The following is a 16,876-nucleotide window of genomic DNA, read 5'->3' as shown; positions in this document are numbered from 1 at the left end:
TTATAATATTATAGAACTCATTCCATTTTCTACATTCAAAATGTATTCAAATGTCAACAGAAGCAAGGCTAAAGTAAATATCAATTATTATACAAAGGACAATAAATCGAAGTAAGGATTTTGTTGCAACACACAATTTGGTGTTTACATATACTCAAATGTTTTACTCCACAGAAAGGTACTTCCTGAAATTATAGTTTGGCAGATTGTTCTATTGTTAAAATCCCTGTGGGATTCACTACAATGCTTGAGCAAAATGAACTTCACATCACAAACAGGCCAGTCACCATTTTCAGCGTTTACGTAACTAATGTGCATCTACAGCAATTGAAAACAGTCAGTCACAGATGAATTCAAGCCGACAGTTTGTGTGTTCATTTTGTTTTGAAAATACGGAGTTCAAATACTTGTCTGACAATTTAAAAAACATGCTCAGATCACAGATTACTCTCCAATTCTGCCCTTTTACATCATGATATTTAAAACAAGACATTCCTCCTTTTTTCAACCATTTAGAATTACATATTTCAAACTGTCCTGCAGCGTATATGGTAGAGTGTCTGACTATGGCCAATAGCTTTTCACTTTGAATCGCAGCTCTGACATTTCAAGTTCACTTCAATTAATCTAGCAAATTTTTATAATTTACAGTTGAACCGTTTGTTTTAAGCATGGGATGGCCACCGACTCAAACCCCATTAAGATAAAAAGTGGCTTGCGTACGTGCTGGTCCATGACCTGTCAAAATAATAAGGCGCAAGGCAAAACCTACATATCCAACCAGACAGTTACGATGCTAGATTTTGCCAGTAGATACTGCTAGCAATTTGAAAAAAGACAAGATAGTCCAAGACTATAATGCAAAACAATAAATTCTACTTACTTGAATCCTGAAACATTTTCTATTGGAAAATACTACAATCACTTCTGTGTAGACAATATATATGCACACCCCTCTAGCCTGGTCAGAGCAATTCAGGACTGATCAAACCAATTCAATGGGTACCTGAATGTAGAATGACAACTACACTGCAAATATAACACAAGGGTTATAATGGATATTTAGCAAAACATTGCAAAAAAAGTCCCCGAGACATTAAAATGTAGCATACAAAGAACACAAGTAGCCAAACGGCCATCAACTTTGGCATTGTACATGATCATGGCTGATCATCTACCTGAACTCTGCTTTCCCACCTGATGTCCAGCTCTCCTGATTCACTTCATGACCAAAACTCTATCAATCCTGAACACACTCATCGACCGAGCTCTCTGGCTGAAGAATTTTCCTATCTTGGTCCCAAATGGCCAAACCCATAACTGAAATTAATGGCCACTAGTTCTGGAATAAATTAGCATTTCAACATATTCATACTGTCTCCATCTCCTCATTCACAATTCCGTCTTCTGCAACCCATTGCTAATACGCTGCTTCGAATTAAAACGGATGGAAGCTCATTTCAGGCTTAGAGACCAGACACTTCTTCCAGAGGAGCTACGTTTGAAGATTATTCACCTATATATTCAAATACATTCATAAAATACGGTTAACAATGAGAAACGAATCTGCTTAAGAATGTGAACAACAACTTGCATTTATGCAGTGCCTTCAACATGATTAAAAACACGTCCCGAGGCACTTCGCAGCCTTGTCAAACAAGATTTGACAGTAAGCCACGTAAGAAATATTAGACCAGTTAGCCAAAAGCTTGATCAAAGAGGTTAAGATTCTGAGAGGTGCAGGGATGAAATTACAGAGCTTTGGGTTGAGTAGCTGAAGTCACGACTGCCAACGGTAGAGCACTAAAAAGCCAGGATGCCAGAATTAGAGGAAGGCAGATATCTGAGGGTTGTAACAGTGAAGGAGAGCACAGATATAGGGAGTGATGTGGATGAAGGGATTTGAAAATAAGTGAGAGAACTGTAAAATTGAGTCCCTGCCAGGACAATGTAGGGCAGCAAGCACAGGGGTGATGGGGGAGACTTAGGGCCCAGGCAGAGTTTCAAATGAGCTCAAGTTTATGGAGGGTGGAAGGCAGAAAATTCAAAGGGCTAAGTCCAGAAGTAATAAAGACATAGGTGGGGTCATCAGAAGCATATGTGACCGGCTATTTTCCCTAATCTGCGATTCTAATGGTAACGTCCTACCAATGTGACACACACAAAAACACTTCAATTATTTCAAGCAAAATTGCATGTTACATATGGGAACACTGAATAAACAAGGTTCATACTCCTAGCTTCCCCAGACAATAGGTTTGTAAACCCGTTTCTCAAGCAAGAGAGACCTCCAACTAACTTTAGAATTTACAAAAATTCAGCCAAGAGTAAAAATGAATACAAAAAAAAAATTGTTTAAATCTTTTAAAAGGTTCTCTGAACAGATAAAGCTGCAAGATTTTAAAAAGATCATTTAAATAAAAAGTAAACCGTACTCTCAACAAGAATGAGGGGGTGGAGAAACTACCGAAAATGCTCCAGACTGATGAACTACAGACCTATGCCCAGCAAGCCCAAGTGCTTAAGCTGCCAGACACTAATGGGCAGAACACTTCATAGGTTCAGAAGCAGAGTCAGCTGGTTTCTCTCTCCATAGATGCTGACAGACCTGCTGAGTTTTTTGCAACCTTTTCTGTTTCAAACGTGCTGTGTGTTTCAATGTTGGGACAAGTTGGGGTTGGAAAGAGCCAGGGATCAACCCCATTTGTAAAGTGCCTTTAACATAGAAAGCATCCGAAGGGAATACTGATAGGCATCATTAGATATAAATAGATGGAGACACAAAAAAAGAGAGACGGTGACAAAAAGTTAAGTTTGCAAGATGTAATTAAGTGAAGAGAGTAGATGGAGGGGGGTCAGAGAGGGTATTCCAGAATTCCAAAGCATGGACAGATAGCTGAATATACAGCTGCCAATGGTGAGGCAAGTGGAGGAGAAATGGACTCAAGGCCAGAGTCAGAGGACCAGGCAAAAGAGTTTTCGATTAGTTGAAATTTAGAGATGGTGCACGATGAGAGGCTTGTGAGGTGGGCATGGAGGGTAGGGAGAAACAAAGGCAGTAAGAAGTTGAGACCTCTTTACTTTCTGTGTGAGGTGGAGGGCAGGAAAATGTGATTCAAGGACACTTTTGGCAGTGGACATAAAAATTAGGGTCTATCTTTACTCATGAGGAACATCCTAATATTGTCGTTAAAATAAAAAAAGTAAAGCCTTTCTGTGACCCAACGTGATCTGGTGGTGGATGGTTCAATCAACGCGTGTACCAAATATGCTCAACCTTACACCTCTTCTGAGAAAATAAAACCACCTCCAAGTTTGTGGTCCATCTTTAAATATCTACCTATCAGCAAATCCAGGCTCAGCTTTTGCTCCATTCCCAGGACTTTGGCATTTGAGATGGGTCTTGCAAAGCATAATTTCCATTTGATTCTGATCATGTCTAACTATGAATCCAGTATCAATGCAAAGCTATTTTTTCCCCACTTGATGGCATGCATCTCCACGTGTAATCATTTACCAGCAGCGGTCTACAAGTGAATGCAATGCTCCAGAATTATACTTCACCGTAGGCCATATATATATATATATATATATATATATATATATATCGCACCCAACCACACTTATCCTCCAGCTCCTCGAAGAACTTGCTCATTCTAGTCACCGTCATACAGGTCCTATGAAGTACTTTGAATTGAATAAGGCAAAGCCTAGCACACGAAGATGATGCATTCACTCTCCTCAGAGCCTCCTCCCATAACCCCGTCTCCACCTCCCTCCTCAGCTCTTCCTCACACTTACGTTTAAATTCTTCGATTGGGGCTTCCTCCCAATCCATTAATTCCTTGTAAATCCCCGACACCCTACTCTCGCCAATCCCCGATTTCGACACCACCTTGCCCTGCAGTCCTTTTGGGGGGGGGGGGGGGGGGGGGGAGAGAGAGAGAGAGAGAGAGAGAGAGAGAGAGAGAGAGAGAGAGAGAGAGAGAGAGAGAGAGAGAGAGAGAGAGGTCAAGAAAGGAAGGCACCTGCTTCCTGACATAATCCCGTACCTGTAAGTACTGAAACCCATTCCTGCTGGGCAGCTCATACTCGTCTTCCAATTCCTGTAAGCTCGAAAAGCTACCCCTCACAAGTAGGTCCCCAAACCATTTGATCCCTGCCCGCTGCCACCCCCGGAACCCAGCATCCAACCCTCCCAGTGCAAATCTATAATTCCCAGATTGGTGCCCAGACCAAGGCACCCTCCAAACTCTGGTACTGCCGCCACTGTCCCCACACCCTCAGGGCAGCCACCACCACCGGGCTCGTGGAGTACCTGGCTGGCAAGAATGGCAGAGGCACCGTCAACATTGCCCCTAAACTAGTGCCCTTACAAGAGGCGGCCTCCATCCGCTCCCACACTGGCCCCTCCCCCACTACCCACTTCCTAATATATATTAGCTGCCCAGTAAGTTAACTAAATTTGAAAGGCCAGCTTGCCACCACCACCTCCCGTCCGCCCCACCCCACACGTCCCCATTCCAGCAACACTTTCTTTACCCGTGGGGATTTCCCTGCCCACACAAACCCCCAAATCCAGGCATTAATTTTCCTAAAAAAGGCCTTTGGAATTTAAAAAAATAAAAACCTTGGGAGCACCATCATTTTCACGGTTTTCACCCGACCCACCAGCTACAGCGGGAGCACGTTCCACCTCTTAAAATCCCCCCTTAATCTGCTCTACCAACTGCGCCAGATTGAATTTGTGCAATTGTTCCCATCCCTGCGCCATCTGGATGCCCAGATACCTGAAGTTCATCCCCACCGCTTTAAACGGCAGCTCGCCCAGCCTCCTCTCCTGTCCCCTTGCCTGGATCAGGAAGACCTCACTCTTCCACATGTTTAACTTATACCCGGAAAACCTGCCAAATTCCTCTAAGATGCTCATGATCCCCCCCCCCCCCCCCCCCCCCCCCCCGATGCCTCCCAGTGGGTCCGAAATGTAAAGCAACAGATCATCCGCAGAAAACGAAAACCTATGCTCGCCGTCCCCCACCCCCCGGACTATCCCTTTCCACTTTCTGGACACTCTAAGAGCCATTGCCAATGGTTCTACCGCCAAGGCAAAAAGCAAATGGGGAGAATGGGCATCCCTGCCTTGTTCCACAGTGCAATCCAAAATACCCTGAACTCACCCGATTCGTCATTACACCCGCTACCGGACACCCGGACCCAATCCACAAACCCCTGCCCGAACCTGAACCATCCCAGTACTCCCCACAGATATTCCCATTCTACCCGATCAAAGGCCTTCCCTGCGTCCATAGCAACCACCACCTCCACCTCCTGTCCCTCCAGGGGCATCATAATCACGTTCAATAATCGCCTAACGTTCGCCGAAAGATGCCTCCCCTTTTCAAACCCCATCTGGTCCTCGCCTATCGCCCCCAGCACACAGTCCTCAATCCTCGCGGTCAAGACCTTTGCCAACAGCTTGGCATCCACATTTAACTGTGATATCTGGCTGTAGGACCCACAAGATCTGGGTTCTTTTCCTTCTTCAGAATTAAGGATATCAAAGTAAGAAGTCTTACAGCACCAAGTTAAAGTCCAACAGGTTTGTTTCAAATCTGGAGCTTTTGGAGACTGCTCCTTCCTCAGATTCACCTGAGGAAGGAGCAGTGCTCCGAAAGCTAGTGATTCGAAACAAACCTTTTGGACTTTAACCTGGTGTTGTAAGACTTCTTACTGTGCTCACCCCAGTCCAACTCCGGCATCTCCACATCAAGGATATCAAAGCCTCCGATATGTAAGGGGAAACACCTCCTTCGCCCTCGCCTCATTGTATGTTCTTATCAGTAGGGGCCCCAGATACCCCGAGAACTATTTATAAAATTCTACTAGGAACCTATCCGGGCCCGGGGCCTTCCCTGCCTGCATTGTTCCCATGCCTCCCTTCACCTTCACCAGTTCAATGGCTGCCCCCAGCCCCTCTACCAGGTCCTCCTACACTTTGGGGAACTCAAACTTTTCCAGAAATCGCCGGTCTGGGATTCAGATTCATGCAAACCCTTATAGAATTCTTCCGGGTCCAGCACTGCCCTTCTCCTCCCATCCTTCACCTTTCCAATCTCCCTCGTCGCCTCCTGCTTCCTAAGTTGGTGGGTCAGCAACCTACTTGCCTTCGGTCCACTTGCAAGCCCATTCAGTGCAACGCGTGGTGAGAGACCACAATCGCCAAATACCCCGAGCCGACCGCCCCTGCCAGCAAAGTCTTATTCACCACAAAGCATTCGATCCGCGAGTACACCCTGTGCATGTGGGAGAAGTATGAAAATTCAATCGTCCTCGGCCTCCCAAACCATCACAGGTCCACCCCCCATGCGCTCCATTAGCCCCTTTAGCTCCTTCAATCCTCCCCGTCCACAGACTTGACCGGCCCAAACTCGTCCGATAACCATATTAAGGTCTCCCCCACCCCCAATAATCAACCGGTGCGAGTCCAGGTCCGGGATCTTCCCCAACTCCCACCTCATGAATTTGATATCATCCCAATTTGGGGCATAAACGTTCACCAAGTCTACTGGCAGCCTCTCCAGTTTCCCATTCACATCACAAACCTTCTCCCCCAATCTGCTACTATATTTCCCACCACAAAAGCTACCCGCTTATTTATCAGCACTGCCACACCTAGTGACTTCATATCCAACCCCGAGTGAAAAACCTGCCCTACTCACCCCTTCCTTAGCCTAGTCTGGTCCCAATCTTCAAATGTGTTTCCTGTAAAAATACCACATCTGCCTTCAAGCTCTTCAGGTGTGCAAACACGCACGACCGCTTGACTGGCCCATTCAGCCTTCTCACATTCCATGTGACCAGCCTGGTGGTGGTGGGAGCACCTCGCACGCACCGCCCCCCCCCCCTCTTGCCAATCAACCATAACCCTTCTTGGACCAGCCTCCGGCTCACAGCCCACAGCCCTCCAGGCCCTGGAATGTCCACCGTCACCAATGCCCTCCTTATTGCACATCAACAGCCGAACCCCCTTCAGCAGAACCCCCCCCCTCCCCTTTCATAAACAAAACAATAATCCCACCCCCCTCTAACACTGCAACCATCTGTTCACCCCCACTGCCCTCCCATGAACAAGCTCATCCAGCTGGCCTGGTGCCAAGCATCCTACCCCCCACTGATTCCCGTCCCCCCGCCACTCGCACATTTCCATAGTGCAAACAACAATACCAATGAAAAGAAGAAAGAAGCTGCACTCACCCTCCACAGTCCTCCGGCCTCCCACCAAAGAACCCGATAGAAAAGCTAAACGGCCCCCGAGAGAAGAGAGGTTCTCCCCTGACCATCAGCCAAAAAACAACACAAAACAATGCAACAAAAAGAGGGGCAGGGAGAACCACCACCTCACACTTCCATCAAAGTTCAATGTCCTCCCTCTCCTGCCCAGTTCGTTGTCTCTGAAAAACTCCCTTGCCTCCTCTGATGTTCAAAAATAATACTCGCAGCCGTTGTGGGTCACGCAAAGGCGGGCCGGGTACAGCATCCCGAACTTCACCCCCTTCTTAAAGAGGGCAGCCTTGACCCGGTTGAATCCAGCTCTCCTCTTTGCCAGTTCCGCACCCAGGTCCTGTTATACCCGGAGCTCGTTGCCTCCCAGGTACATCTCCTCGTCTGCCTGGCCCACCGCAAGATCTCTTTATCCAAAAACCATTGTAACACTTACCACCATCGCCCTCGGTGGCTCATTCGCCTGCGGCATGCTCATCAGCGCCCTCCAGGGGCCGGTCGAAGGCCATCTCTCCCATTAGCTGCTCCAACATCTTGGTCACACAAGAGCCAGCATCTGTTCCCTCGATGCCCTCCGGCATCCCCACTGTTCTCAAATTCTGCCTCCGGGAGCAGTTCTTCAGATCCTCCACTTTCTCCTTGAGCCGCTTCTGGGTCTCCCTCAACATCCCAATTTCAGCCACCAACAAGGTAAGCTGCTCCTCGTGCTCTCCCACCGCCTCCTCCACTTTCTGGATCGCCTAGCTCTGGGTCTCCAGCCTCAGGTCCACTGTCAATCCCCGCTTTCAAACCATTGGGCTGGTAGGGCCAATCTCTTTTTTTTAATAAACATTTTATTGAGGTATTTTTTGGTATTATAACAACAAAATAAACAATGTACATGAAACTATAAACAGAGTGCAAAACCCATCTCCCTTCCTTCCAGGTCCCACCTTTATTATCCCCCTATTGTAAGCTAAACTAACCCCTCCCCCCCCCCCCCCCCCTCCCCGACAATTAATTTTCCGCGAAGAAGTCGACGAACGGTTGCCACCTCCGGGTGAACCCTAACATTGACCCTCTCAAGACGAACTTGATTTTCTCCAAACAGAGAACGCTAGCCATGTCCGATAGCCAGGCATCCGACTTCGGGGGCTTTGAGTCCCTCCAAGCTAATAACATCCGTCTCCGGGCTACCAGGGAAGCAAAGGCCAGAACGTCTGCCTCTTTCTCCTCCTGGATTCCCGGGTCTTCCGACACCCCGGAAATCACCACCTCTGGACTCAACGCCACCCTTCATTTTAACACCGTGGACATGACATCTGCAAACCCCTGCCAAAATCCCGTAAGCTTCAGACATGCCCAAAACATGTGGACATGGTTCGCTGGCCTTTCCGCACATTTTGCACACCTGTCTTCCATCCCAAAGAATCTGCTCATCTGGGCCATTGTCATATGAGCCCTGATAACAACCTTAAATTGTATCAGGCTGAGCCTGGCACATGTTGCAGACGCGTTGACTCTACTCAACACGTCCGCCCATAGACCATCCTCTATCTCTCCTCCCAGATCGTCGGTCTGCGTTTCCTCTGACCCCATAAGTTCCTTGTAAATGTCCGAGTCGCTCCCTTCTCCTACCCATCCTCTGGAAACTACCCCGCCCTGAATCCCTCTTAGCGGTAGGAGCGGGAAGGTTGACACCTGTTTACGTAGGAAGTCCCGCACCTGCAGATACCTGAATTTGTTTCCCCTCACCAACCCAAACTTCTCCTCCAGCGCCCTCAAACTCGGAAAGCTCCCCTCTATAAACATATCCCCCATCCTCTCAATCCCTGCTCTCCGCCATATCCGGAACCCTCCATCCATACTTCCCGGGGCAAACCGGTGATTATTACAAATTGGGGACCAGACCGATGCTCCCTCTGGTCCCACATGTCTCCTCCATTGCCCCCAGACTCTCAGGGCCGCCACCACCACGTGGCTGATGGAGTACCGTGCCGGCGGGAACGGCAGAGGCGCAGTTACCAACGCCCCTAAACTGGTGCCCTTGCATGAAGCTGCCTCCATATGCGTCCATGCTGACCCCTCCCCCACCAGTTTGTTGACCAGTTTAAAAGAGGACTGCGGAATAAAGATGGGGAGATATTGAAACACGAACAGGAATTTCGGGAGAACCGTCATCTTCACCGTCTGCACCCTCCCAGCTAATGACAACAGGAACGCATCCAATCACCGAAAATCGTCCTTCATTTAGTCTACTAGCCGGGCCAGATTTAATTTATGCAGCCGGTCCCATCGGCCTGTAGGACCCACACAGCTCCGGGTTCTTGTCCTGCTTCAGAATCAGCGAAACCGTTGCCTGTGACATCGTCGGGGGCAGCACCCCTCTTGCCCTTGCCTCATTGAACGTCCTCATCAACACCGTCCCCAATATCCCAGAGAATGTTTTATAAAACTCCACTGGGTACCCGTCTGGTCCCGGGGCTTTACCCGCCTGCATGGCCTTCAGACCCTCCATTATCTCTTCCAACCCGATCGGGGCCCCCAGCCCTTCTACCAGCTCCCCGTCCACCTTTGGGAAATTCAGCCCCCCCAAGAAGTGCCGCATCCCCTCCTGCCCCGTAGGGGGTTCCGACCTATACAACCTACTGTAAAAATCCCTAAACGCCTTATTCACCCCTGCTGAATCTTCAACCAGGTTCCCATCTCCGTCATTTACTTTCCCTATCTCCCTGGCTGCCTCCCTCTTTCTAAGCTGCTGTGCAAGCATTCTGCTGGCCTTCTCTCCATACTCATAGATCACCCCCGTCGCCTTTCTCAGCTGCTCCACCGCCCTCCCTGTGGTTAACAAGCCGAACTCCGCCTATAGCCTCCGCCGTTCCCTTAAATGCCCTGCCTCTGGGGTCTCCGCATAACTCCTATCGATCTGTAGTATCTCCTTAACCAGTGGGTCCGTCTCTGCCCTGTCCATCTTCTCCCTATGGGCCCGTATCGAGATCAGCGCCCCTCTGACCACCGCCTTCAGTGCTTCCCAGACCATCGCTGCTGAAATTTCCCTGGTGTCGTTGACCTGCAGGCAGTTCTGAATACATTTCCCCAGCCACTCACACACCCCTTCATCAGCCAAAAGTCCTACATCTAACCTCCAGTGCGAGCGCTGGCTACTGTCTTTACTACTCTGCAGGTCAACCCAGTGCGGAATATGGTCTGAGATTGTGATCGCCGAGAACCCCGTGTCCACCACCCCTGCCAGCAAGGCCCTGCTCAAAAGGTACACTTTATGCACGTGGGAGTAGGAGAACTCCTTCACCCTCGGCTGCCCAAATCTCCATGGATCCACCCTCCCCCCACCTACTCCATGAACCCTTTTAGTTCCTTTGCCATTGCTGGCATCCTGCCCGTTTTTGAGCTTGTCCGGTCCAAGCCAGGGTCAATAACTGTGTTGAAGTCCCCTCCCATGACCAACCTGTGTGAGTCCAGGTCCGGTATCTTCCCCAGCATCCTCTTTATAAACTCCACATCATCCCAATTTGGCGCATACACATTTACTAATACCACCCGCACCCCCTCCAGTTTCCCACTGACCATAATGTACTGACTTCCCAACCCGAAAATATTCTACCCGCATCAAACATCACCCGCTTATTGATCAGGATCGCGACCCCTCTAATCCGAAAATATTCTACCCGCATCAAACATCACCCGCTTATTGATCAGGATCGCGACCCCTCTAGTCTTTGAATCCAGTCCCGAGTGAAAGACCTGACTGACGCAGCCTTTCCTCAATCTAATCTGGTCAGTTACTCGAAGGTGCGTCGCCTGCAACATTACCACATCCGCCTTCAGTCCCCCAAGATGCGCGAACACACGTGCCCTCTAGACCAGCCCATTTAACCCTCAAACATTCCAGGTGATCAGCCAAGTTGGGGGGGGCTCATTGCCCCCCCCCCACTTCGCCGATCAGCCATCCCCTTTTTTGGGCCCGCCTCTAGCCCATGTTCCACACCTCCACCGGCCCGCCTCCAGGCAGCCTCCGGCCCCAACCTCCTCTCTGTCCCTTGGCCCAAGTCCCTCCCTCGTCAGCAGAACATTTCCCCCCCCCCCCCTCCCCCCTAGTAGTAGGGCCAATCTCTTACTCACGCCATCTTTCCCTGAGTCATAGATTATCATAGAATTTACAGTGCAGAAGGAGGCCATTCGGCCCATTGAGTCTGCACCGGCTCTTGGAAAGAGCACCCTACCCAAGGTCAACACCTCCACCCTTTCCCCATAATCCAGTAACCCAACCCTAAAGGCAATTTTGGACACGAAGGGCAATTTATCAAGGCCAATCCACCTAACCTGCACATCTTTGGACTGTGGGAGGAAACCGGAGCACCCAGAGGAAACCCACGCACACACGGGGAGGATGCGCAGACTCTGAACAGACAGTGACCCAAGCCACGATCGAACCTGGGACCCTGGAGCTGTGAAGCAATTGTGCTATTCACAATGCTACCGTGCTGCCTAAAGTCACATGAAGAGTTGCCCATTCACCTAATTAGCCTTGAATTGACAGGCTTCCAAGGCCATTTCGAGTCAACCACATTGCCATAGATTTGGGGTCACATGTAGGCCAGGCAAGGATGGCAGATTTCCTTTTCAAAGCGACAAGAGTGAACCAGGTGGCTTTTTAGTATCCCGGAGGCCAGCTTTCATCAGCAGACATTATGAACGGAATTCAAATTCCACCAGCTGCAGTGGTCGGATTGGAACCCGTGTCCCGGGCCTCTAGGAGGAGGAGTTCAGTGACAGAACACCATCACCTCCATAACAGAATAGAAATAAAGAAAATTGACAGGAACAGGAGAGAGCTAGAGATCATAAGGATTGGTGACACAAGCCAACAAGAGGGATTGAGAGAAACCTTTTTAAAAAGGGGACCAGAATTTATTGACTTAATTTGGGCTAGTAAGCAGGTAGTAAACTAATTTTCCCAATGTTATTGGTTGTTGCAACTCAGACTTGAAGACCAATTTGATTTTTTTTAAAAACTTTGTCTGCTTTTTTTTCCTCCTTACTAACAAATGTATAATTCCCAAAAACAAACCACACTCCACACCATACTGTTCCAGTACAGCTATAACACCAGCATCTATTTATCAATATAGATATTTTCCAGGTTTGTCCTGTCCAACACAATCTGATCAATTACCACCACATTAGTCTACTCTCAATCAGCAAAGTGATGGAAGGTGCCATCAACAGTGCCAATAAGTGGTCCATGTCCAGCAATAACTTGCTCACTGATGTTCACTTTGGTTTCGGTCAGGGTCACTCAGCTCAGATCTCACTGCAGTCTTTTTGCAAACATAAACAAAAAAGTTGAACTCAAGAGGTAAGGTGAGAGTAACTGCTCTTGACATCAAGGCATCAGGGACCCTAACTAAACTGAAATCAATGGGAATCGAGGTGGAGGGATGCACTCTTTACTGGTTGGAGTCATGCCAAGTAAGAGAACTGTAGTGTTGGAGGTCAATCAGCACATCCCCAGGATATCACTGCGGAAGTTCCTTGGCTTTGTGTTCAAAGCCTAGCCATCGTTCAGCTACCTCTTCAATGAACTTCCTTCCATCGTAAGGTCAGAGAGGGATGAGTTTGATGATTACACAATGTTCAGCACCATTAACTCGTCAGATACTGAAGCAGTCCATGTCCATTTTCAGTACAACTTGGGCAACATTCAGTCTTGGGCTGATAAGTGACAAGTAACATTTGTACTAAAGGTTCCAAGCAATGGCTACCTCATACAAGAGAGAATTTAACCATATTCTCTTGACCATCACTGAATCTGCCACTAACATACTGAACACCAACACTAACCAGAGACTTAACTGGATGAGCTATATGAATACTTTGACAATGAGAGCAGGTCAGAGGCTGCATATTCTGCAATGAGTAACTCATCTCCTGACTCACCAAAGCCTGTGCACCATTTACCAAGGCCCAAGCCAAAAGTGTTGCGGAACACTCGCTCCATGCCTGGATGAGTGCAGCTCGGGCAACACACGCATCTTGACGCCATCCAGGACAAAGCAGCTCACTTGATTGGCATCTCAACAACCTTAAACCTTCAATCCCTCCACCACCGATGCACCTATCTACAAGCTACACTGCAGCAACTCACCATGGTCTCTTCAACACCACTTTCCATACCCGCAACTTCTACCACCTAGACGGACAAGGGTAAACAGATGTATGGGTTGACCATCATCTGCAAGTTCCCCCTCAAGTCACATACCATCATGGCTCAGAAATATGTCACCATGCATACGCTGCTGCTGGATCAAAAGTCTGGAACACCCTTCCAAACAAAAGGTGGCACACCACCAGCTTCTTCATGGGTAATTCAAATAATAAAATGCTGAATAGTACATATTTTCTGATAATACGATATACTTGTACATTCTAGTGTGATATTCAACATTTTTATTCACGGTTTCAGCCTATCTCAAAGCCCCTGGGCTTCAACCAGATTTTCTTTCTTATTAATTATTTTAGCACAGTTGGCCGTAGCTACCAATTACATATCTGTGGATTCGGAGCTTGTCTTTCGCAGAATTGCCTACCATGCAACCAGTCCAAGAATTAGACATGAAAGATAGAAGTTAATTTCCCCTCACCCTGTTTTTGTCCTGTGACACAAGGGTTTTAATGAAGTGAAATTGAATTCCCCAAGTCCCGATTTCATATGAAGAGGTAACAGCAGCACCAATGGGATGGCAGGGCGGTTAGCAGCGCTGCCTCACAGCACCCGGGACCCGGGTTCAATTCCCACTTGGGAGTCTGCACGTTCTTCCTGTGTCTGCGTGGGTTTTCTCCACGTGTTCCGGTTTCCTCCCACAGTCCAGGGATGTGCAGGTTAGGTGGATTGGCCATGATCGATGTGCAGGGTTGCGGTGGGGAAGTGCTCTTTGGGAGGGTTTGTAGGGATTCTAGATGAATAGGAACATATGGAAAAGCACAAATGTTCATGATTTCATTGTTTCTAAGAATGCAATGGCACTAATAATGTGATTTAAAAGAATTCACAAACCATTTAAACAAGTAGTTTTTGTTTATTTATGGGAATTGTGCTTAATAAGGAATGGCCAAACTCATACTCTAAATTTTCTATAACTCTGGTCCTGGCATTGGGCACACCCATTTCATGATTCCCAATAATTTGTTTTAAGCAATTTAGTTAAGCTAGTGGCCAATGATCTGGAAAGTGATGAGAGTGGGATACAAAGGTCAAAGATCAGCTGCAGACCAGGGGGCCTGGATGGTTTCCAATGTATCCAATGGTAGTTTCGGGTCAATTTACCGGTTTTCCTCTTAGATTTTGTCTCACCCAATATTGCCAATCACCACTTCCTTAAGCTTCCTCACTTATAGATCCCAGGAACACCAATTCTGAACTGCATTCCCGGAGTTATGCCAAAACACAGTTCACCCCCAGTGTCTACAGTTGCATGGATCACTCTCCCAGTGATTCCTGATCCCGTTTTAGTGGCCAATGATGGGGAAAGTGATGGAAGGGAGATATATAGAATCCCGACAGTACAGAAAGAGGCCATTTGACCCATCAAGCCTGCACTGACCCTTTGAAAGACCACCCTACCTAGGCCCGATCTCCCACCCTGTAACCTCATCCGAAGGAACAATTTAGCATGTCCAATACACCTAACCTGCACGTCTTTGCACTGTCAGAGGAAACCAGAGCACCCGGAGGAAACCCACGCAGACACGGGGAGAAAGTGCAAACTCCACACAGTCACCCAAGGTGTAAATCGAACCCGGTCCCTGGCACTGTGAGGCAGCAGTGCTAACCACTGTGCCACCCTGTTCCAATCATTTTGCTCTATTGTCCTTAGGCACGCACCCCAAAAAGAGACCCAGGGGTAATGATTGATGTTGGACCAGTAATCCACAGAACTCAAATCAGAGTCCCCTCCCACAATGGCAGTTTGAGAATTCGAGTTCAGTTTCACCACCCCCCAAAAAGGGTCTGAAAAATACAAATCAGGAACAATACCAACGATTTCACTAACGTTCAGTGGAAAAGGACACTTACCAAATTTAACTAGTCAGTTCTCTGTACCAGCTCCAATCCCCTACCACTGAAATGGCTAAGCAAGTTACCCAGTTATTACCCTTTCTCTCGGAAAACTAGGGATGGGCAATAAATGCCTTTAACACCCAAATCCAAAGAATGAGTTTTTTTGTAAAATCCCAGTTCTGTCAGCTTGATGCCGAACACTTTACCCAATGCAGAAATAAGTTCCAGTAACAATGCAATTTTATGCACTGTTCTTACAAAAGGTTGCGTTATGGTAACAACAGGCGCGTGTTAAAGGGCGATGTCTATATCTCAAGTGATTGCATTCGATGAAGACCCCCCTCATCCCTCACAAAGTGTAATTATGAATTAACTCCGCACAAAAAACATTTTCACAATTCAGTATTTTTGCCATAAAGTAATGTTGTTCTAGATATTTCAGATGTCAACATGTAACTTTAAATCATAAAACCGATTTTAAAACTGCCTAAAACCTGGGGTACTTTACTGAATCAGACCCGCCTCGATATAACATTAAAATAAATTCTGCATTAGTTATGAGGAATTAAAACAGCACCATACAGTGGTCTCTCTTGCTACTGGCAGCAATATTAAGTCGACTTCTCTCTCCGTCACTGTTCAAACGAAAGAAAATAAAACTTTTCTATCTGTGCAGAGGTTTTCTCACCAAACACAAGTGGTGACAGTTTTCAGTGAGGACTCACAAGGTGGAGTAGCCTTGCCCCACATGCGCTGCCAGCTGCCCTGACTTACCGGCTGGGGCTGTGCTCCGCTCCCTCATCCTGCTGCCCGCCCTGTCCCGGGGCTCAGCCCCTTCACTCGGGGACTGGGGCTCAGCCACTGGGCTCACTCCGCAATCTCGGAAGAGTGCCGCTTTCCCGGCTCTGGTCAGCTGCATCCCCCTCTGCTCACACCTTCCACTCTCCAGCCTGCTTGCTGCCCCTGCTCCCGTTATTCCCGACTCTTCCCTCTCAATCCCTGTCACCCTGAGCGCTGCTCCTCTTGTTCTCCGGCTGTTTGGAGAAGTCACTGGGATCGTGCACGCGCGTTGAGGCTGCTCGTTCACGCGGGGCTCGTGTCCGAATGCGCGCGACCGCCAAGCAGGACAGAACCGGCCCCCCCGCCCCTGCTGTTTTTTTCCAAGAGGCTGCAGCTGCCTCTTTCCTGCTGCTTAATTCTTTTAAAGCAGCGAATGATATTATTTATAAATAATTTACTATTTACTTCCTCCCCCTCCACCACCCCGGAAGTCATCTATTCCCAGGGGGTTCAGATAAACCAGATCAGTGTCATGTCCCCCCCCCCTAAGATACAACCACACAGCTGTGGTTGGACTTCTATTTCCATTCTTCCTATTTCCACCCCAGCTGATCCTATCTCAGTCCATCTTCTGTTGAAGCCCTCATCTGTGTCTCTGTTACCTCCAAGCTTGGCAGTTCGGACACACTCCGAGCCAGCCTCCCCATTCTGCCCTTCATAAACCTGTGTTTATCCAAAGCTAGGCAGCCCATGTAT

At 48.1% G+C, this 16,876-nt stretch overlaps 1 protein-coding gene across 1 annotated transcript in view; it reads right to left on the bottom strand.

Moving 5' to 3' along the window:
- The window catches only part of LOC140388398 (FYVE, RhoGEF and PH domain-containing protein 3-like), a 427,056-nt gene extending 410,704 nt beyond the window's left edge, over window positions 1-16,352 (bottom strand). The window contains exon 1 of the mRNA XM_072472504.1: window positions 16,115-16,352. Coding sequence (XP_072328605.1) covers window positions 16,115-16,259 — 145 coding nt within the window. The 5' untranslated portion in view covers window positions 16,260-16,352. The remainder of the gene's footprint in view (window positions 1-16,114) is intronic.
- Between the last annotated feature and the right edge of the window lie 524 nt (window positions 16,353-16,876).

Source organism: Scyliorhinus torazame, chromosome 13, assembly GCF_047496885.1.
Source record: "Scyliorhinus torazame isolate Kashiwa2021f chromosome 13, sScyTor2.1, whole genome shotgun sequence".
Taxonomy (NCBI): domain Eukaryota; kingdom Metazoa; phylum Chordata; class Chondrichthyes; order Carcharhiniformes; family Scyliorhinidae; genus Scyliorhinus; species Scyliorhinus torazame.
This window is presented reverse-complemented; position numbering and strand designations above follow the sequence as displayed.